The following is a 23466-nucleotide window of genomic DNA, read 5'->3' as shown; positions in this document are numbered from 1 at the left end:
GACATAAGAATTTTGAATTTGAAGTAATAAATTCTGGTCATGTGCGTAACTTTTAAATACAAAGATATTTAATTTTAACAACTTACTTTTACTACAGTGCTTGATATTTGTATGGCTAGAACATTTAATTTGCTATAATGTAGACAAAAATGTGTAAATATATGGTAGCTCGTGCATATGTGTACACCGCCGTCAAGCCGAAAGCTAAATATAATTTCGTGTCGCTGCTACAAACCTATTAATGCATTACGCTATAAAATTACCGAAGACCCTGCATTCCGTGATCATAACATCGCAGAAAGTTCGCGTGGTCTCCATGCCTGGAGGTGAGTTGCGTACTTTCCTGCTGCAGGCTTCAAGACCCGCAAATATATTGCTGTTAATGTTTTACTTAGGTAAAGCAAATTATAATCCAACCACCAAATTAACTCAACAGCAGCAGCATTGCGTAGTTGGTTGAGGCACTTTGCTACAAGCCGGAAGCTCGCGGGTTCCAGTCCCGATGAGGTCACTGGACTTTTCAATTGACCTAATCCTTCCAGCTGCACTATGGCCCTGGGGTCGACTCAGACTCTTAACAGAAATGAGAACAAGGAATTTTCCTGAGGAGTAAAGGATGGTCGACGCGTAAGGCTCACAACCTTACCGCCATCTGCGAGCCGATTGTACGAAAGAAAGTGGGAGCCTCAAAGTCTCACAACCCTATGGGCTTTCGCGGCCTGTTACAAGGGTAGTTTTACCTTTTTTTCACCTGTAGGCTGTGGAGTAAGCACGTAAATTTCGAAGGTACTGAACCGAATTATCATCAGCAGCAATAATAACTGTGTTCTATTAAGGGCAGGCCTACTGTAGGTCTCCATGTACTCACTAAGCAAACAGGGAACCTTCCCATCTTAATGTAAGCAATGCTTCAGGCTTAGTCCTTCAGCTAAGTATTTCACAGCCGCCAATTTCTGAAATTCTTAGTAGAAACGTTATTGCTGTCGGCCCTCATTTTCCTTTTTTGATCCTCTTTAGTTTATTAATATTAGCGCGTGATAATTGATTCGTCTTAGCTTTTCATCTAGTTTACTTTTTGGTTTTCACAGTACATTCGGTGTTCGCTTGTTACAGTTTTTTCTGTTGACAATCACTCAAATAAAAGTTGATGTGCGTTAAATAAAAAACTTTTAATTTAAGTTCAGACGTTGGGCATAATTTCGAAATTTGTCGAGGTCGTCAAGCATGTAATTGTTGACTGACAAATTTCATACTGAATTTTAAGGTGTATTTATGACAATTCTCTATCAGATTTCACAGTCATTAGTTATCGCTACCTAACCGAACGCTTCAGATTAATTTAATGCTAGCGTCATCTTGCTGTTTTATATTTTACAAAAAATGGATGCCTTAACAAACGCTGCGTTTGCTAAAGTTCAGTTACCACATATCATTTCAGAACCAACAACCCCAACACCCCCCCCCCACCTTACAAGTACGAGCGTCTGCTACTTTCTTATTGCCCATTTCTGGAATTCTGAGGATGGAGGCACCAGATTCTTCTCGAAAGGTCGTACCTATCAGACTACACGGCGTCATTTGTCAGAAAACTGTATTATTATTATTATTATTATTATTATTATTATTATTGGAGGGGGTGGGTTTCCCCATGCACCGCGACCAATAGTCTATTGTACGTCCCCCTTTGATATTCTACCAGTCGCCATACCCTACCGGTACTGGTGCGTGCTATCAGCCCCGTTCAGCCAACGAGGTCAGCCCTCGGTACCTGATATTTCCCCCGTCTACCAGAGGCATTGGAAACTACTTGGGCGGGAAACTTTTTGCCTAATTTTGCTCAGAGGTCTCCTAGAGACATGAGGATCTTTTATGTGCCGTAAATCTACGACACGGGACCCACGGCTTAAAGTCCCTCCCGGAGGACTTGTTCCCGCCGGGTTTGCACCCGCGTACCTTGAGTCATGAGGTGGGAACGTTACCCCTAGACTACGGAGGCCGCTTAAGACTGTAATCTTAGTCTCAGGGTAAAGGAGGTTGTGGCGACCTGTGATGGCATAAGGTCCACACTAAATGTCGTAAAATGTGATCAGCTTGTTCATACTCGTACCTTGAATGAGGGGGGTGTAGATACAGGCAGACAGCATGGCGGTCTCAAGGACTTGCTTTCTCTCCTTAAGGAAAGAATGGTAAACGTATAGTATAGGTTGGTATGGCTTCTAGTGGAATGATATTCATACCAAGTTTTATGAAAATCCGTCAAATTATAAATGTAGTTATTAAGAGACAGAGGCACACGTGTGCGAGTCACTTGTAAAGTTAACGAAAGTACGCTACAAATGGAGCTACATTGTTCATGTAGGAAACCTGTTTATCGTGCCATCACCCAAACCAGAAAATCGTATTATGCCTTGTAGTGTTTCTACAGCACAGAGCATAGTTTTCATCTTTGATCGACCTGGCGTGCATTTCGCTGCAGAATTAAATTTAAAACTCATCTACTTGATCTGACTTATGTCGTTCTCACATGCACATTTTTCTTGTGCATGCGCGTGCGCGCCCTCCCCCCCCCCTTTCACCATACACAAACTTTTACAATTTTGCTTCCTATAAGGAAAACGCATACGAGTATAATAACAAGGAAACAATGAGCAGCAGTCGAATTTAACGCGTTTATTTATCTATTTATCATTTATTTTGCGACGTTATCAATACCTCGGATCATTCGGCGAAGGCTTTGTGGCTGTATTAATGAATACTGAGTTGGAAATGGTGTGAAAGAAAACGGTTGTGCCCTAATTTAAGGCTCTACCCCTGCACATGTCTGGTTTATACTACTTGCAACACCTGAGGATGGCCCGTTATGGTCGAAATATGTAGTGCTATATATGTTAATAAACAATTGTTGCATTGACAGTAGAATTTGTATATGTTGAATGTATACACGCAACAGGATGCAAACCTTAAAAATAGTAGATTCCACAGTCAATTCTGATAGTTTCCACAGATGGCTCCGCTACGAAAAATTTCAAATTCGCGTCTATAAATTCACAAATATTTAGTTTTAAGAGTTCTCCAAAGATGGCTCCCTTATGGTGCCACAAAGAAGGGCATGCCACGGAATTTGGAAGCTTCACAACAACCTGTCACTGAGACTAATTTTAGCGGTATACATGTGAAATGGTTGGGAGATATTATGTACAAGGCCACACACCTATAGAGCAAACCTCAGGTTTCTGTGCCTTCCCCAGTTTCTCCAGCAGAATACCATAATAGTGCCTTCAAATAGGTCACGACAATTGAACACTATGTACAATACACAGGATTACTGGGTTTTTGGACTTTTTCCATCATCCGGTATTCTAGGAAACAGAAAATACGTTTCGACGGAAGGCATCTCCTATGTGTATTGACCACGCAGCAGAGCATACCACATATATTAGACAAAAAAACAGCACTCGACATTCTGGTAATAAGAAACAAGATAAATTCGTGCTCAAGAAACGGTTAACACAAACGAATCTAACCAATAATAGAAGAATCAGATGAAATGATGCATGGCCTACTACAGCAACAGACACGGAGCCGAATACATCATTCGACACTTTCAAATTAATTTGAAATCAACTTTTAATCTTAAAATTCAGTTCCATATATATCTTGTACGTAAATCAACATCTAGATGCCAGAATATAAATGTACATAGAAGGTAGTCTTTGTATGTAAAATTTAAATACAAGCTTTACAATTCAATAATGAAAATTTCTAAATCAAAAAACACCTGAGGATGACCCTGTAAGGATCGAAACATGTTTTGGAACGTAAGTCAATAAATTATAGTTTCGTTGACGGTGGAATTTGTATTATTAATTCTAAATGGCACTGGAGGGCAGGAAATAGAACAAAAACAAACTTTATGCTCTTCAGCATCACACAGTTAAGAACCAAATTGTGACTCCCAAAATACAAAGCTGTGACATACAAAAAATTATATAATTTTTATTCATATTCTCAGTCATTACTGAACTGAACGATAACTGTCATTAAATAACAGATCTAATTTAAGAACTACAGAGGCAAAGTAGAAACTGTTGGAATGTATAGTATTGTTTCACTCAACTAAATACAGCGCGGAAAAAGAACGTCATCCTAAGTACAAACGCAATCAAGATACCTGCAGAGAACACCGATAAATTTACCTCCTCATTGGAATAACAAGCACACAGCTTATGTCTGAAACACCTCTTACAAAAACACACAGTTCCTTCAGCATCACTTTTCACGCACTTTATGAACACGCATCTGTTTTGTTTGTTAATATTTCACACCGTTCACAGAGTTTCCCCGCGATATTACTGCGAAGAACACCGATACGATTATGATATGCCATTAATTGCATATTCCGTGTAACAGGCATCATGCCATCAAACATTTACTTAACATAAATCGAGCAGAATATACTTCTAAGCAGCCACTGCCGGTAACACCTGTTTCACATTCCCGTCACGTCTGACTACCACTTGCCGACGTACTTTCCGTCCCTCACAACCAGCCATGTAACGCGATAATGACATCAACTTCCAAGTTCGAACGGCTTATCTGCTATATACTGTGTATCACTCGCAAAAGCCGCTGATAGCTTCGATCGCGGACAATAAGTATAACTATGTTCGGCCCACGCAGCGTGGCTGCACTGTCTAGCGGTTAATACGTAATACGCCCTCACGTAGAGAGCGTACGTAGAAGCAAAGTGTACCTACACGGCACCATTACGTAAAGCCATTTTACTGTTACTTTCCACTAAACACCGAAGCTATAGTAATGGCGGTCTAGGCTTGAGGTGTAGCCAGGAACTAACACAGAAACTGTAAATACTTATTGGGTCTCAAATAATAGGGAAATATTAGCACAGAAACTGTAAATACTGACTGAGTCTCAAATACTCGTAGTAGTCAGGTACTAGCACAGAAACTGTAAATACTGACTGAGTCTCAAATGGTAGTCAAGTACTAGCACAGAAACTGTAAATACTGACTGGGTCTCAAATAGTAGTCAAGTACTAGCACAGAAACTGTAAATACTGACTGGGTCTCAAATAGTAATCAAGTACTAGCATAAAAACTGTAAATACTGACTGGGTCTCAAATAGTAGTCAAGTACTAGCATACAAACTGTAAATACTGACTGGGTCTCAAATAGTAGTCGAGTACTAGCACAGAAACTGTAAATACTGACCGGGTCTCAAATAGTAGCGAAGTATTAGCATAGAAGATGCAATCATTAGCAGAGTCTCAAATAGTAGCATGCTACAAGCACACGAACAGTAACTCGTAGACGCGTACAGTAAAAAAAAACACGCAAGTTCCAAACAGTGACCGAGGAATTGGCACAGAAACAGGCTAAGCCAAATACGGGCCGAAACTGCGACCGCATCCTTTCCGAATACAATCCTGGCTGTTCTATCCAGGGTCTACGTACGTTTCGGTTATCTGCTTTGTGCTGAATGTTTCCTTAAACCAAGCTTACAGACCTGTGATTAAGGACGATTCCCTTCCTAAAAGTTTTAGAATATAATGTGACATTTATTTTTAGAGTAACTTTCGTAATAAACGTGTAAACTTTCAGGACATCTCAGTAAACACTGGCAAAGTTAATACACGTAAGTTCAGTGTCTGCACCTTTACTACTTTTTATGATAAAAGACATGATTTCCGTTTGGTTCTTTTTTCTTCAGCGGGAACTTNCAAAACCGCTTACAGAAAATCTGAGAAAGGATATTACTAGGGTACACCTCCCCATTTTCATAAAGCCGTATTTCACGGTTAGATTCTAAATTCGCCACGAAAATAAGCACCTGCTCTACTATTATTATTAATGGTCCACATAATGAGACTACAGAGAAATAATGAAAGGAAATGTGCATTGCGTTCATTAATTTCGTGGCAAAATCAGAGTCTCCTATCACGAAACAGTGCGTGTCACGAAACTTATTCGGATATTACGAGGTCGCTAAATAAAAAATGAAGCCACATTTCATACAAAAAAGAACACAGTATTTTGAACTTCTTTTGGCTTATTTTGGACTTCACCCATCGTCCGGTATATAAAAAAGACAAAAAACCACTAGGTCCAGTGATTGAGACTAGCTCTTTCTAAGGGGCCCAACTGAGTAGGTTAAACCTTCCCTATACACCTGAAGACGGAGACAGATCCAGTCTCCGAAACGTTGTGGTTTTTTGTCTTTTTTATATACCGGACGTTGGGTGAAGTCCAAAATAAGCCGAAAGAAGTACAGTATACACCATCGTCAGAATCCTTTCAAGTCTAACAGTATTTTGAAGTTGAGAAATTTGTGAGAACGTATCGTTTTTATTTGCGGACAAGAGAGGTATGGAACCGGGTTCCTTCTCTCTGCAGTCTTCTTGGGTATACTGTTCCACGTCCTAAAATAGTAGTTTGTTAGTTACTTTCATATCATATTCTAAACTCGGGGCGCTACATAAATACACAGTGTAACGGAAGTGTGCGGACAAACTTTGGACACGAGTTCAATATACCAAACCAAAAACAAAACAAAATCCATAACATGTGTCCGAAAACGTGTAATCTGTTTGTTGTAGTTGAACCCCCGTGGCCTAATGGATAAGGCATCGGTCTCCTAAACCGGGGATTGCGGGTTCGAGTCCCGCCGGGGGTACGAGACAATTTTTGGGCCGCGCCATAGCTCAGACGGATTTTTTTAATGCTAGTGAGGTAGAACTAAGTCCCTTGTACTGCGGCCACTTCTGGCCTATTGTACCAGCCCCAGATGATAGGTGAGTGTGATTGTGGAGCAATTGGTGGAATGAAGATTGGCAGGGGAAACCGAAGTACTCGGAGAAAACCTGCCCCAGCGCCACTTTGTCCACCACAAATCCCACTTGACCAGACCCGGGATCGAACCCGGGCCGCCGCGGTGGGAAGCCAGCGACTAACCGCTTGAGCTAGTAAGCCGCGTCATAGCTCAAGCGGTTAGTTGCTGGCTTCGGGGGGTCTGGTCAAGTGGGATTTGTGGTGGACAAAGTGGCGCTGGGGCAGGTTTTCTCCGAGTACTTCGGTTTCCCCTGCCAATCTTCATTCCACCAAATTCTCAAACATCATAATCACTCGTGGCAGGTTACAATAGGCCAATCAGTGGCCGCCGTGCCGAGTGGACCCAGTTGGAATCCACACCCCACTAAGCAAATTAACTGCTCTAGTTGAAAGAATACTGTGCATGCATAATGGTGGTCCGCCACATTTTAGCAGTGCTGTGCAAGATACTCTCTCTAACACCTCTCATGGCCGATGGACAGGTAGAGGAGGACCTACTGCATGGCGAGATTCGACTCCTCTGGATTTTTAGCTGTGGGGCACCTGTATGCAGCTCCTGTTGATAACGAAGGGCATTTCATGGCACTGTGGGTGGTATTCGCAACTCCCCCGGCACCTCTGAACGGATATGACGTGTTGAAGCGAGCACTGAATCTCATGGGGAACATTTTAAGCAATTATTATAAATGTACTCTTTCTGCTATAACTTACAAATTAATTATTTCCAGACATGTTTTGGTCAAAGTGGTAGTGAAGTTGGTCGAGGCATTATGTTACAAGTTGGAAAGTCGCGGGTTCGAGTCCCGATAGGTGGATTTTTTTAAATTTACCTAATCCTTCCAGCCGCATTATGGCCCTGGAGTCGCCTCGGCCTCTAACAGAAATGAGAACCAGGAATCTTCCTGGGGGATAAAGGACGTCCAGCGCGTAAATCTGACAACCTCACCGCCCTCTGTGAGCCGATTGTCTAGAAAATGTGGAGGCCTCGACGTCTCACAACCCTATTGACCTCCACAGCCTGTTAGAGGGATATAGCTAACTGCTGATATGGACATTTGTTCTTACTTTTGTATGTGCAACTCATGAACAAAATTTGTCAGTACCTTTCGGTTACATCCTGGATAGAGGTTTCAGGGCGAGAGCATGTGACTATCGTTCCAGTGAGTTCGAAGCGTCTTGTAACATCAATTTTATGTGTTTGCTGGCAACGTGGTCACGGTCCCGAGAAGTTATTCTGACTTCCGGTGTGAGGGCGCATAAGTTCGCGCTTCTGAAGGCTCTAATGGGTCGTAAATTCCCGGATTGGTGTATTAAATTTACACATCGCTCACTTTTAGTGTTTACACATACCGGAGACCATTTTAGCGTCAGAATCAAAATTCTTTTTCGACCGGCCAATGACATTCAAATTATTCCTTCTACCTGAGCGACTACTCATGTCATTTGACAATCCGATTAGCCAACCAGAGAGTCTGAATCAAATTCAAACTATGGCGAGTCGCTCAGCTATATGTAAAAATAGATTTCGTTTGATGATTGGTAATCTCACATGTAACATCGGCATGCAATTCATACATTTAAATTCGAACTTTGGTTTCTAATGCAGATAGTGTTATTCCAAATTGACCACCTCTGCCGTCTAGTATCAGAGTTCCTGGCTACAGATCCTGAGGTCCGGGTCTAGAACGGGGTCCACTCAGCCTCGTGTGGATAATGGAGGAGCTATTTCAAGGAAGTAGCGGCTCCGGCCTAGAAAACCAAGATTAAAGGCTGTGGAAATCCGTTGCGCTGACCACGTGACACTCTCTATTGGCTAAAGTTGGCACTAACTCCGCCGAAAAGCGGCGGACTAAAGGCCACGGAGTTTTTTGTTCGTTTGTTATTCCAAATTATGCATCAAACTGTGTAAGTGTGACTTCAGGATTAAAATACATTGCAAGCAAACATATTCACAACACGACAGGCTATAAACCTCAGCCTTAATTGAGTATATCCCAAAAGGAAATGTGACATTCATCTGAAGCTAATATGAACTGGGTAACCAGTGATGTAAGTTAAGCCGTATGGGGAAGTGGGGGTTTAGCTCCAGCATTCTTGATCCCGGTACTTCATGAAGATAGGTGGACAGCTTTACCCCTGGGAAAATCACCCTGTACCCTTTAGATGGGGGGCTGTGTGGGCCCCAGAGCCAGTCTGGACGCTGTGAAGTAGATACACATTTCTTACTCTTACTGGTGTTGGAACCGCGATTTCTGTGCCGTCCAGCCTTTAGCCCATCGCTATACTGACTGAGCTATTCCGACTCAACGAGAGATATAATTGTGTGTGGGCAAAGTAACTGTGTCATTCAACCATACAAATACTAATTGAACACGTATCTATTTCAAGTGTGGTGTTATATATTTCCTCTAAGTCGCGTACCTGAGTCAATACATGTTGTATAATTATCGTCATTAATACTGGTGCTCGCTGACGACTTAGCCCGATGTTCACCTGGGTCAGACGATCGATTCTGCCGAACACCTAAGCTAACCTATCAACGTAACCATGTACAATTAATCTACAGCACATCAATTAACGATCCGTATTAATCATTCCATTGAAGCCAAGTCCGCCTGTGTGGCTGTGTTACGAGCAACTGAGACAACAGTTACTGCTAAGAGAGCCTGGATAGCGCCGGGTTACTGGCTGGACGGCCGCGGTTCGATCTCCGGTAAGGGTAAGAGATTTTCTCTTCTCCACAGAGTCCAGACAGGCTCTGAGGCTCACCCAGCCTCTTATGCAATGGGTATCGGCGGCTCGTTCCCTGGACAAAGAAAGCGAGACGTGAAGCTGACAAATCACCTCCATCTAGAGTCGAGGTCAAGAATGGTGGAGCTATACCTCCACTCCCCAATATATCTTCATTGCATAATGCTTAATTAATTATCCACAGGGACAACTGTACCTTCATGATGAAATGGAAATTATGTGGGAGGAAACAGTCGAGGCATAATTGCGACACTCTTCCGAAATTCGCTTGGAGAAACTGAGTAAAATCATGAAAAGCCTGAACTTCAATGATGAGGCATCTCTATAAAAATTAGGTCCTCCAAGCTGGTTTCTTGTTTTATCCTACATGGTTTGGCCATCAAAACTACATTTATCAACAAAAAGCAAATTACAAGCAGGACTACAAGAAGTCGTGAAGCTCCACCCACTCCCCTGTTACTTCAATTCCCTTACGCCCAACGTTCTGTAGCGGCAATACTTGTATTCGGAAGGTACCCGGCTCGAATCTTGGCCTGGCATTTTTAGATGTTTCTAGTGTTTCTCTGTCTGACCAAACAAGACGCTTGGATAGTGCGTAGCATACTGAAGATGTCAACGACCGTCTCTGCAGAATCCATACTGACACAACGTTTATGGTCATATGCTTACCAATAGCACCAAAAATGAATCAGCGTTGTTCAGCAACCCAATACAATAAATCGAAATATTGTCCGTAGAATTTTCCTGTAAAATATATTACATATTGGGAGCCGGGATAGCGCAGTCGGTATAGTGACTGGCTACGAGCTGGGCGACCGAGGGGTCAGAGTTCGAGTACCGGTAAGGTCCAGAATTTTCTCTTGGGTCCACCCAGCCTCCTATCGAGTTGGTAACGGGGGCTCTTTCCCGGGGGGTAAAGCGTCCGAGGCGTGAAGCTGACCACTCACCTTCAGCAAGTGCCGAGGTCAAGAAAATGCGGATCTATACATCCACTCCCCCATACGTCTTCATGGCGTAGCGAAATGCTGAATTAGTTAAGCACAGGACAACTTTATCTTTTACGTATTACATATTAGTTCTGGCCTTAGACTGAAATAAAAGACCCTCATAATAAATAACTCTGAACATTAGGAATTCACACTGGGAGCAGAGATGCACGGATGCACCGTCGAACAACATGCTTTCCCATATTTCCTCCCTCGGTATAACAGGTACAAGCATGCCCTTCATTTCGTGCCTGGTTGAGCGAATTTGCTTTGATGCGATTCACCATAACTACTGTGCACCGCAGTGACGCAACAGTGTATCGATTGCTGTTCCACTTGTGGACCGACTTAATTTTACTGTGCAGCGGTCAATCATAATCACTACTTGACATGAAGTCCACATTTTTATTCAAATCAGACTAAAAGTTTGAGCACAAGCCACAAAGCCTCATTTCCTACTGCATAGCTTCCTATTCCTGCTCATCTATTACTGTTTATATTTTATTTTATTTTTGTGATGAAGTTATTATTTCACTATATATTCCGCCTGTTACATACATTACAAATAATCTCGAAAGTTCGTGCGTTCGCTATGTTTGTAATCGTTGATTTACAAACAATACTTCGTGCATAATATATATGTATGTTTATTATCTAACTCTCTAAGAAATTTCACATGCCTAGCTCCAACATGTCTTTATTTATCGCCGACATACCACATGCTAATGGTGATTTTCGCACAGGTTTCATGTTATTTTGTATATTTATGTGCGTGACGTACAATGAAAGGGGGTACAGCGCTAGAGGCTGGAGTAAAATCTAAAATCTTCACAGAAATAGAATCAACTCGTAGAGTACATAATTTATGGACGAACGAATTATAGTGCAATAGAAAAGGTAGCGAGAGAAGGTAAACAGCATAGAAGTGACAAAAGGCAACAAAGCAAGCCTAAGAATAATCAACACATGATGTCTAACATTTTTTTTTTGCTAGTGGGGTGGGACTAAGTCCCTTGTACTGCGGCGACTTCTGGCCTACTGTACCAGCCCCAGATGATAGGCGAGGCTGATTGTGGAGCAATTGGTGGAATGAAGATTGACAGGGGAAACCGAAGTACTCGGAGAAAACCTGCCCCAACGCCACTTTGTCCACCACAAATCCCACTTCACCAGACCCGGGATCTAACCGGGGCCGCCGCGATGGGAAGCCAACGACTAAGCACTTGAGCTATGGCGCGGCCAAGTCACAGGTTTCTCAACTACTCAACAATTACCTAACATGTTATGGGACCGAAGGTTCATTACCGTGTTCACAAGAGCCTTCCACTTCAACCAGAGCAATCCAGTCCATACCTCCCCACCCTATTTCTCTCGTATTTCTTCAACATTATTCTTCCACCTACGTTTTGGTCTTCCGAATATTCAATTTCTCTAAACCCAATCTAATTACCTAACAAGGTAGTATCTCTCTGGGTACGTAGTCGGTTGGTGGACGGTTCGAATACAGACTGGGCCACAGAATATCTTGACTAGAGTTTTCCACTATTTTTTCAAGTCTCACCAGACAAATTCTGGACCCATATCTCGAAAGAGATCAGGATAAGCTCCTTCAAAATCTTTAAAAACTTACCATTCGTTGTCTTCGCATGTCATAGGAAATCCGGCAGCTAGAAATTCGTCTTTAAATAGCCTGAGAATGAACCCAGTCTATGTACGAGTACACGTTACATCTGTGGAATACTGCACAAAGTCCGATTTAGCAACAGAAATATAGTGACAGATCCATTGCAGTGGTTCATCCTGTAACCAACTTTATCTGCTCATGTCTCTCATCCAGACAATCCCTCTGGTCCCGTGTTCATTTATCCTTTCCTTACTCCTCGTCTACATGGATGCGAGGTAGAAAGCTCAGTAATACGTATAGTAGTTTCTATTAAATCACAGTGATAGAAAAGAGCATTAAAATCGATTTTCTGGGAGATGTTTTACCTTCCGTATGGCAACAAAATTAATTTACACCGTTAAAATAATATTAAATTTAAACAAAACTTTGGAGGGGCAACACATTTTTAGTATATCTGCCTTCCGCAAAGAGAGAAAGCAGGCTTATGAGATCACAACACTGCCTGTGTGTGAATTTGGCATGGACGTCATGTCACCAGAGGTCACCACAATGTCGCAATGCTTAATTTTCTGCACTCAGTGCTGACACCGGTATAGAAAACCGAAATTAACGGCCGTGGTGATTCGTTGCGCTGATCACGCGACACCTCTATCCGCTAAAGTTGGCACTAACTTCGCCTACAAGCAGCGGTCGTTCGGTCGGTATAGTTCGCTTGCTGACTAAAGCCCCGAAGTTTTTTTAAGTTCTAACACACATAAACACATGCAAAAGAATGCATAATGAAAATAAATAACGGCGAAACATATGTAGAGACGAATTTCCGGGATTGGTTCATCTTGTTTCTGCAGCCATTGTCAGTATTCGAACTGCATACATTTTGTACTCTCATAAACAATGAAAATATTCCTCACAGTTCCACACAGTTTCAGTGCAACTATTTTCACTTCATTCACGCCTCAGTGGCGGGGGTCAAACACCTGCTCTGACCGAGATCTCTAACGTTTTGCAACACACGATCTAGCATCACTCATTAATGTGCACGTTGTTCTAGAGTTTCCAATGTAACATTGAGAATTTGCAACCTGGATATCACTAAGAGATTTCAGTACATGCACACACAACTGAACGAGATTTAGGTTGAAATACTTTGTTCGCGAATCTGCATAAAAATATTTACACGGTAAGGAATTCTATGTACCGATATGTTACACACCAGAACATGTAACTTATTATAATCTCATTAAAATAATTATTATTGTAACGTATAACGTAAAACAAAGTTTGAAGCAGAACCCATGAAGACTGCTTTCCTATTGCATAAATTTCTAGTCCTACAGCTCTATTACTATTAATATTATTTTACTTTACTTTTGTGAAGAATTTAATAATTAGTACAGATTCAGTCTGTTACACTTGTCCGATATATTATATTCAATTACTGACTCATGAACAGCACTTCGTATACAACGTTAACGATCTATCTCCAGCACCGAAATTTCACATGCCAACACCAATGTTTCATCAATTATCGATATCAAAATACTTTTTTTTTAATTCGCTTAGTGGGGGATGGAGTCCAACTGGGTCCACTCGGCACGGCGGCCACTGATTGGACTATTGTAGCCTTCCCCGGGTGATTATGATGTTGGAGAATTTGGTGGAATGAAGATTGGCAGGAGAAGCCGAAGTACGCCGAGAAAACCTGCCCGAGCGCCACTTTGTCCACCACAAATCCCACTTGACCAGACCCGGTAGGAAGCCAGCGACTAACCGCTTGAGCTATGGCGCGGCCCCTTCCTAGTTAGCTTACTCCCAGCACAGCGCAAGCGGTACCGTCTGCTAGAATATGTATACTGGGTTTAAGGAATACTTCACAAAACCTATACATGCTCAACTATTCATAATGTTGTGGTCTTATCGACTGCTGTCTACATGTTCCCCCTGTAAAGAGGATGTACCCAAACAGACCAAACCCTGTGAGATGCTTGCGTGTCTAAGCCGGCGTCAAAAGTTTCTTTCGTTAGAGTTTTTGGGTGTGTAGCTCTGTTCTTATTTTTGTACGTCTTCACAGTGCGCTTTGTTTTTAGGTGTTTTCAGACGTCTTTATTTTCATTGTTTTCAGAGTTAACTGTTTCATATTATGGCGTACAGACCCGTTGCTAAGCGCAGACTTCGTAAACAGAGGCCGTTCCTATGCAATGCCTGCAACATACACGCACGTAAAAATAGAACAACGGAGTAATGCAACCTGTGTATAAGCATCAGCTCGATAAATACGTTGCCGCGTAAACGAACATACACAACAAGAGAAGAAGGGTGTTTACTATGTGGTCCGCGGCCGTGACCGTTGCTATGAAACGGCGTGGTAAACACGCCTCCTCAGCGATAGAGAAGCTGTGTTTTCTGCGTGGCCCATGCCGAGGAGTTGCCTTGAAGAAAACTGGCGCTGCAGTTCAGTTCAGTTCAGTTCAGTTCAGTTATATGTGCGTAATGTACACTTCACCAAAGGCCAAGCGTATTCATAAGAGGCAAACCCCATCTTCTCGTCAGAAAGGATGTTACATAAGGGCTATTACCGCAAGAGTTCGGTTGGAAAAAGTCTCTGGTCGAGGTCCTCAAGAGGCCTCACACCAAGACGAAGTGATTGGCGGTAAATCGCCAGTTGTAAAGTAAATTTGACTTTGTTGAGGGTTCAGCTGTGGAGTGTTAACCAGCGGGTAACGGAAGGTAAAGGATCTCCACTGCTAAGATTCGTTACCCGGAAACCTCTAGTGAAAACACTGCTTAGGAAAAGCCATTGTTGAGAGCTGTTATCAAGTAAGAATTAAAGAAAGCAGACTGAGAAGACTTAGTGTGGACTGATTTATAGTGTGGAAAACAGCAAAAGTGTTATAGTTATTTGTAGTTATGACCTGAAAGTGGTCAATAAATCTATTCACTACTCCAAACCTCGTCTATAGTCACTAATACAAGTGACAATATTGTTTTCAGAGCCCTCGGTTTTTTGGGTGTTATCAGAGATATCGTTTTTATACGTATTATCAGAACTGTCAGTCTTGCAGATGCTTCCAGACCTCTTGGATTTTTACGTGTCTCCAGTGATCTTGGATTTGTGGGTTTTTTAAAAGTTGTTGGATTTCTAGGATTTACCAAAGCTCTTGGTTTTGTGTTTTCAGAGCTGCTGGATTTGTGAAAATTACCAGAGCTCTCGGTTTTCAACGACTCTCTTATGCCTTCGTGATATCAGCTTTAGAAACACTTTTATGTCTAGCTGTATATTCCATTAATGACATGATGTGAAATGATAGTATCGAAATCGCGAGGTGAAGCTGAAGTTACGAGTCAGTAACAGAAAAGACCGAAGTTTCTACTTTGGTACTTAATTTAGATACGAAAAACCTGCCCCATGGCCGCAGTGTGTTTTCGTAAAGATATAAACAGGACACCAGATATCGTCTTGATCACACGTACATGCCTATGAAACCTGATTTATTTAATCCTGGTAAAGATTCAAATTGTGGTATTCTGGGACATGACACCGTGTAGTCTGGTATGTTGATACAAAACGTTTCGGAGGAACATACTATCTTCACCGCGTAGGCTAGTAGGCGGTTACCGAAGTTTCACAACAACATACTGAAATCATCTTCAGGGTTATGATGACACCGTGTCGATTGGTACATGCTTCCCGGCGTTTCAAAGGAACATAAAGCATGCGTCTTCAGTGCCTGTAGTTTGGGAGATTGTTACCAACGTTCTTGCAGTAACAGGGTACCCTGACGCTATACGTAGTAGCCCCTTCAAGACGTTGGTATCGCTCTACCATATTACTCAGTGTCACCACACAGAAGAATGCGGCATGAATCATTTAGATTAACTGGGCTGAACTGTGAACGTCAGCACATTACGGGCAGCCAAGTCCTTTCATTAGACTTGATGTGGCGTCAGAGCAGATTAATGAGACAGAGTCGGGTAAGAGTTGATCGAGTCCTCTGTTCGCTGTCAGTGCCCCTCTGTCTTACTTCATGTGCGTTCGTTCCCATCTTCTGCTCTACGGGCAACCCTTAATCATGTGTGTTCTATTATTAATAACAAGTCTTATTTGGCACGGGAACTCAATTAGAGCTTAGGAAGGACACTACGTAAACATGAGAAATACAGAAGAGAAAGTCTATATACAGAAGAGAAGGCTACAGAAAATGGCTGGAACGGAAAGCGATCAGCAGGTGCCCTACATGTGGACTACCTTCTCCTTTGAATCTTTGCTGGGTTGCTCCAACCGCACGTCCAATTGTCCACCCAAGACAGCGTACCAACTCGAACCCACGTCACCTTGCCGGAACACTGAAAGCAAAGGAAGCTAGTCAAAAATGTTATTTATTTATTCAATCATGATCTATTTAACAAGACTTTCAACTGCTCGGATTACATAGCTTAGAATGGAAAGGATGTGGAGGGACTGATCAATGCTTAATTTGAGGTACTATCCCGGATTTAGCCTGAAGGGACTGAGGAAAACAATGAAAAACCTGTCAGGGTTCAGTCTTCAGGCCAAGATCCGAAATCGATATCTCCCGAATATAAAGCAAGGATGATACCCACCCAGTCGTCTGTGGCCTTCGGTCACTTAGCAGAGATTTTCTTCTAAGGGAATATTTATTTTATTTTGTGGAGCACAAATATATGTTGCAAATGTCACTTTGTGCATATGAAAAAGGCGAGCCTATTAAAATTTAGTTCCTCTCGGCATAGGATAGGCCTGTATTAGATTACGAACTATATCATATTCGTACGATATATATATATATTTTTTTTTTCGGTAGCTCTTCCAGCCCATTCAGGGGCCAGGCCTCTAATTCAGTTCCGTAATCATTTTTCACAGACGGCAGGACTCCTTGGACGAGTGATCAGCCCGTCGCAAGACCGTTACCTACATGCAGGACAATACACACACCAAACATCGATGCCTTGAGTGGGATTCGACCCCAAGATACCAACGTCCGAGCGACCGAAGACAGTTTATGCCTTGGACCACGTGGCTACTGTCGAAGGCACGATATAGTAAATACGCCACTATAACAAATGGTTACAATGCAGACATTTAGGCTTCTCATACTGTCAGCAATCATCTTTGTAACATGGCAATGTACAGATTCTGGAGATTAAGTTAAAATGGTTCGTCAGTAACTGTCTTCACACTGAAGAGTTCGTGAAGCCCCCCGCGGTATTTCCCAGTTCCCCGTAGAAAATCACTCTATAAAACTTGCACGAGTTTAATGATCTATCCCCACACAAAATTCCCACTTTGCACAAGTTCGAACAACGGTTATAACGACTTCATTGGTCGGAGGAATTAAAGAGATATGAGATGGGAACAAATCAAACGGCACGGTGTTCATATCGAGCTTACGAAACTGAATCAAATTATGTTTATCTTATCGAGCATCCGTCGGATCGCTAAACAAACACGAGTTATCATTCTAAACATTGCAATTGGTTTGATGTCGTGAATGAAATTCCGTTAGTTCGAGTGAATGACTGTAAGAACTGAAATACACACACAAAAAAAAAGTCGTATTAATCAGAAAGGCCGGTCACGGTAGCCGAGCGGTCTAAGGCATGCACTGTCTTCGCTCGCTCGGAAGCCGGGATCGTGGGTTCGAATCCCACTCAGGGCATGGATGTTTGTGTGCGTTTTTCTGTGTTTCTCTACAGGTAGAGGCCTTGCGACGAGCTGATCACCCGCCCAAGGAGTCCTACCGTATGTGTAAGATCTAGAAAAACCGAAGTGAACAGAGTTCATGGAGGTAGGCCTAGGCCCGCTGGGGCTGTAGTGCCAAGGAAAAAAAAAATTAATCAGAAAGAGGACATAAAGTAGTTTGGGATAAATTGAAAACTTCAGAATTTCTCTTACAACAAGATATATAAAGATGAGAACAGTTGTAACAACTTAACCAATCGTATAGAGTTAGGTTAGCCGTCGTCACAACAAAGTGATTTAAAATCGATCAGTATTTTACAATTGAATATTTGTTTCCCGCTACATGTTTCGGTCTCATAGGACCCACATCAGGCAGTGATATAAGAACACGTCTAGGGTCATTGAATTGCTAATATGGATCAATATTTGGTTCAACGTGTCATACTCTATGATACAGAATTGTGCCTCGAGTTAATCGGATAGAATGACTCTGGACGTATTCTGACATCACTGTCTGATGATTGTCCTGTGAGAACGAAACATGTAGCAGGAAACAAATATCCAATTGTAAAATACTGATCGATTATAAATCACTTTGTTGTGACGACGGCTAACCTAACTACTGTATATACGCATGTATAGGCCGCAGCACAATTTTCAGACAGAAACTATAGAAAAAATAATTTTCTTGGAATATTATTTCAGGAGTAGAAATTATTCCGAAATTTGGCAATGTTAATTTTTTTTAAATGAAGTGTGATTTCGAATATTTCGAATATAAGTCGCACCCCAGTTTTCCTCTTGAATTTTTGGCAAAAAATGTGCGGCCTATACATGCGTAAATATGGTATATCCGTTTGGGACACGTAACAGGACGCACACTGTGAAAACCAATAATTTAAGTGGCTGAGGGACAGAAGAATGGGTTCAATTCTTGCAAGAAACCTAAGAAGATCTTCTTAGAGCTCAATAGCGCTACCCTTTCCTATTCATTGTTCACCTGTCAACCTGCCATTTGGGGTCATACGGCCTGAGATACTTCGCTAAGTGAAACATAAATTTAAGAAACTACACTGTCCAGAAAGGCTGTAGGACACACATTTGGTTCTTAGCGGGACATTCCTTTATTATTCGTAATGGGGTGAGACTGAGTCCACTTGGTACCGCGGCCATTACTGGACTATTGTACCTGCCCCAGCTGATAGGTGAGGGTGATTGTGGAGCAATTGGTGGAATGAAGACTGGCACGGGAAACCGAAGTACTCGGAGAAAACCTGCCCCAGCGCATCTAGCGTGCAAGATGTGACAGTGTGAAATTTTACTGCCACTCCCCTTACACGACCTTGTGGCTCGGTGGTTAAGCACATGGGACAGCTGTGCCTTTATCTTTATCAAGTAAACAAGATACGAGACGCGATCAAGCATTTATGGCATAATTTGGTATGAAAACTCGAAAATAAGTTGTAATCGCATTACTTGCTTGTTATGATGCGTAGCTTCCTTATCAGTGTATATAAGGTATATTTCTCTAAGCAATTTCTCTTAATTCTAATCGAAGTAATTCATAATGTTTTGAACATTTTCCACTGTCAGTGAGTAAATGTAAGAAGTATTCACAACCTGAAGAAAGCAGTCTTCTGGGATTTGGCACCGTGCATATCCAGAAGACTGCTTTCTTCATAGTCACCGCCGTGAAAGCCTCAAATCTTACATATTCACAACCTGTCTTTCAAATGTGCATCACTGTATGGAGTACTGGCTCTAATTTACTTCGATTTGTGGCGTTACCTTAGGATAAATATCTTCTTACGTTTTCACATGTACCTATGCAATTTTGGTAACATAGCTCATTTACGTGTTACATTACAAATTTAGCATGAAAATATTTATGTTTCACAATTAATTAATTAGTTTTAGTTTGAAAAATATACATATACAAAAATGACCTAGGCAATGCCCATCCGGCCCTCTGGCGGCTGAGGCTGTTACGAGGCGCTCCTGGCAAGTGGTGGAGGCATCTGGCTAGGGTTTGAACCAGTACAGAACGTCATTTTGAGCATTCTATCACTATTATATTTGTGGTTTATTAGTTTCAGGCCTCATCGTTTTGGATTTCAATCCATCATCAGTCCAACTGCCAAACAATTAATTAATTTAGACGGCTTCAGTATGGAGCCATCTATTGAGAAATGTTGAAACTACGTAATAATGGAAGATACGTAATTTCGGGGAGAATTTAGGGCTTCCTACCATGAAATGGCGTAGGTTTAGGCTACAGACTATACATTATATGGAAACCAGGTTTGTTTGTGAGCCTGGATATTTACCATATGATTATGCTTGCGAAGCTGTAAACATTGTTTCCAGGGAAAATTTAAATAAAATTTGGATCCACTTAACCATTTATGATTGCCCCTGTATTTGAAAGCACGCTTGATTTAAAGAAAATGCCATTTAAATGTTCCCCTTACTTAAACATTGTTAAAATAAACAGTGCGCCTTTGTCTCACTTGCATTTCCCTGCAATCGCGGAACAAACAACATCCGTATTGAGTATTATCTGAACGCTGGGCCCAAAGAAGCAGAACTGTACGACAAGCATGCCGAGTTACCGAGCGTTGGTTCAGACACACTCAGTTTTACTCAGTAAAATGCTACTGGGCAGCAGTATCACACTGTCCATATTTGTATATACGAGAATATTGGTAATGAGATTTACTTGTCTCTCCCCTGAATGTTTTCTTGTGGTTTTCATTTCCAGAAACATCACCTAAATACACGAATAATCCACCTCCTTAAAACGGCTCAAAAAATAAAGAAGTTGATAAATTGTAAGAAGAAAGTCGAGCCTCTGAAGCTCAGTTGAACAAGAATCAGAGAGAATGTAAGATTTGAGGCTTTCACGGCGGTGACTATGAAGAAAGCAGTCTTCTGGGATTTGGCACCGTGTATATGTGGTGTTAACCGACGTTTCGGAGGAACGTATCGCCTCCATCTTCAGGGTAGAAGAAAAAATATAAGAAATCTGCAAGCGAAGAGACCGTGAGAACCGGTAAAAGCAGACGGTGTCAGCAGATTTCTTAATTTTTTCTTCTACCATGAAGATGGAGGCGATACGTTCCTCCGAAACGTCGGTTAACACCACATATACACGGTGCCAAATCCCAGAAGACTGCTTTCTTCAATCAGAGAGAAGTCCACGGAAACGCACGTTCAGTCAATCTCAAATCAACTTCACAAGTTTTCATTCTCTACAACTCAAGGCTGCTCTGTATTCATGGGGCTTTAAGTATCAACGTTATTCTTACATGAAACAAATTCTGTTTAAATATAAACCTATCACTCAGTGTCATATTAATACAGAAAAATGTATTTTCTAAACTATTGCACTTATTTTGAATAAAAAGTCTAATCGATCACAATGAATTTATTAAGAAAGTCTGCTCAGGGAAGTATCAAGTTTCTAACATTGCATCCATGATGCAAGTATTTTTGCTTTAGGCGGCTACCGCGTAAATCGAGGTACACCTCTACGAACTACGTGACTGATACTTCGTTTGAAATTCTAACTTCATTGAAGTCGTGGACCACAGCGTAGAATGCGATTTCAATTTGGTTTCAGGAGCAGTTTTTGTTTCAGGATTCTGCGCTGAACTCATGAAATAATGATCCCTCCCACCTCTGTCCTGGATGACAATTTGATACAGAATTTTCATTGGATTTGTTTGTTTTTGTTTTTTTGCCTGGCTTCTGATGCAGATATTTTCAGTGGCGGGACAGAGAGGTCCCATATTTCAGAAACACTGGTACAAATTACAGGCGCTATCTTGAAGCACCAGGCATCGTTTCCACCAGTGCAGTACACATGTTTCGTATACAGTGTGTTCCATTACTGCACTGCAGTAGTACTGATTAAAAAGTAAAAAAAAAAAAAAGTAAAGCTATCCCAGTAACAGGCCGTGAAGGCCCATAAGGTTGTGAGACGTTGAGGGTCCCGCATTATCTAGACAATCTGCCCAAAGATGGCAGTAAGATTAGATTGATTAGAGGGGATATTTATTCTAGAAAAGAAACTAAAAATTGTAAGTTAATGGGTCAAGAATCTTCCTTCGCTTAAGACACGGTACTTGTGAGATAGGAGATTTCTTGACTAGCTAAGCAACTATTGGCTTCTCGAGAAATATTCTGCTACATTGAATTAATCAGTTATCTTGTATTTTTAAGATCTTTATCACAACCGTCACAACACAACATACATCAAGATCAGTGCCTATCTTCGGCTCTGCTACATGTTTCGGCTATTAATAGCCATCATCAGGCAAATACACGTTAACATATATACACCACTGAACTGGAGTACTAGTAAAATTGGATATAATACTATTAATTATATAAAACACTTGACGCAAAAATACAATAAATCAGATTATATAAAACAGAAGTTATAGCATAAAACAAGAATAAAATGCTTAGATTGATGTTTTATATCATCGAATCAGTGGTTGGTTTTGTAATTTCGCTGCGTTCCCACGAACAAATTGGAATATTCTATATTTTTTGTATATAAAATTGTATAGGAGGCTCGTGATGTAGATGTAGTATATAGTAGAAAACAAGAATAAAATTCTTAGATTGATGTTTTATATCATCGAATCCGTCGTTGGTTTTGTAATTTCGTTGCGTTCCCACGGACAAATTGGAATATTCTATATTTTGTATATATAAAATTGTATAGGAGGCTGGTGATGTAGATGTAGTAAATTAATGTTAACCTGAAAATAATATGAAAGTAATGGTATTACATTTTGTTATAATAAACAATTGATTTTGGTATTAAGATATAGTGTATATTACTAACCGTTTAGTCGGTGCCTCATCTTATAAAGTATTGTCCGTTCTGTAGGGAATGTAAACAGCGACTGATTTGGTCATGTAAGATTAAAGTCAATGCAAGGGAGGGAGTGGTGAGGTAGAGATAAGGTGTATCCGGAAGTGAAGGTACACTTACACACGTGACCGACGGGATTTGGACTTACACACGTGACCGTGAGTAATAACTGAATTATTGTGCATCGAGTATTTTACTGCTACAAAATGGAGATGCAGCAGATGATGGAAATGCTGGCAAGGATGGACGCCAGCATGAAAACCCACCAAGAAGAGATGAGAGCTGGCCAAGGAAAAACAAATATGATGCTGAAAGAGGCAGAAGCCAATAGAAAAGCCGACATGGAAAAGTTGGAGGCCGATAGGAAGAGAGACAAAGAAGATTTAATGGCGAAATTAGACGCCTACCAAAAAAAGGCGTTGGCCGATAAGAAGGCCGACAAGGAAGAGATGAAGGCCGAAATGCAATCTATGCGGTCGGAGTTGGAAGAGTTAATCCAACATAGAATTGAAAACAGTTTTGCGATCTTTGAACACGGCAAACGGATTCTGCTGTCGGAGCTAACTGAGAAGATTGAAGTGTCCCTCTGCGCGCGAACAACAAAACTACAGGAAGACCTAACGAAGAACTACAATGAAACTTGCGCAGCAATTGAGGAGGCCAAACG

The 23466-nt window shown here is 41.5% G+C and overlaps 1 protein-coding gene and 1 non-coding gene across 3 annotated transcripts in view; one reads left to right on the top strand and one right to left on the bottom strand.

The window, feature by feature from the left end:
• LOC111867584 (rap guanine nucleotide exchange factor 4) overlaps positions 1 to 23466 on the bottom strand; it is a 221947-nt gene that overhangs the window by 109145 nt on the left and 89336 nt on the right. Inside the window, exon 3 of one of the 2 annotated variants that reach the window (XM_023857571.2) lies at positions 16457 to 16554. In XM_023857571.2, the coding sequence (XP_023713339.1) occupies positions 16457 to 16554 (98 nt within the window). Of the gene's footprint in view, positions 1 to 4171; positions 4591 to 16456; positions 16555 to 23466 lie in introns of those variants that run through there. The other variant, XM_033752723.1, reaches the window with a different exon arrangement.
• Trnar-ccu lies at positions 6622 to 6694 on the top strand. Its single transcript has one exon. It is a non-coding gene; the product is annotated as a tRNA-Arg (tRNA).

This window comes from Cryptotermes secundus, unplaced genomic scaffold (genome assembly GCF_002891405.2).
Source record: "Cryptotermes secundus unplaced genomic scaffold, Csec_1.0 scaffold480, whole genome shotgun sequence".
NCBI classification, from domain to species: Eukaryota; Metazoa; Arthropoda; class Insecta; order Blattodea; family Kalotermitidae; genus Cryptotermes; species Cryptotermes secundus.
Note: the sequence above shows the minus strand (reverse complement) of the source record. Positions and strands in the feature narration are given on the sequence as shown.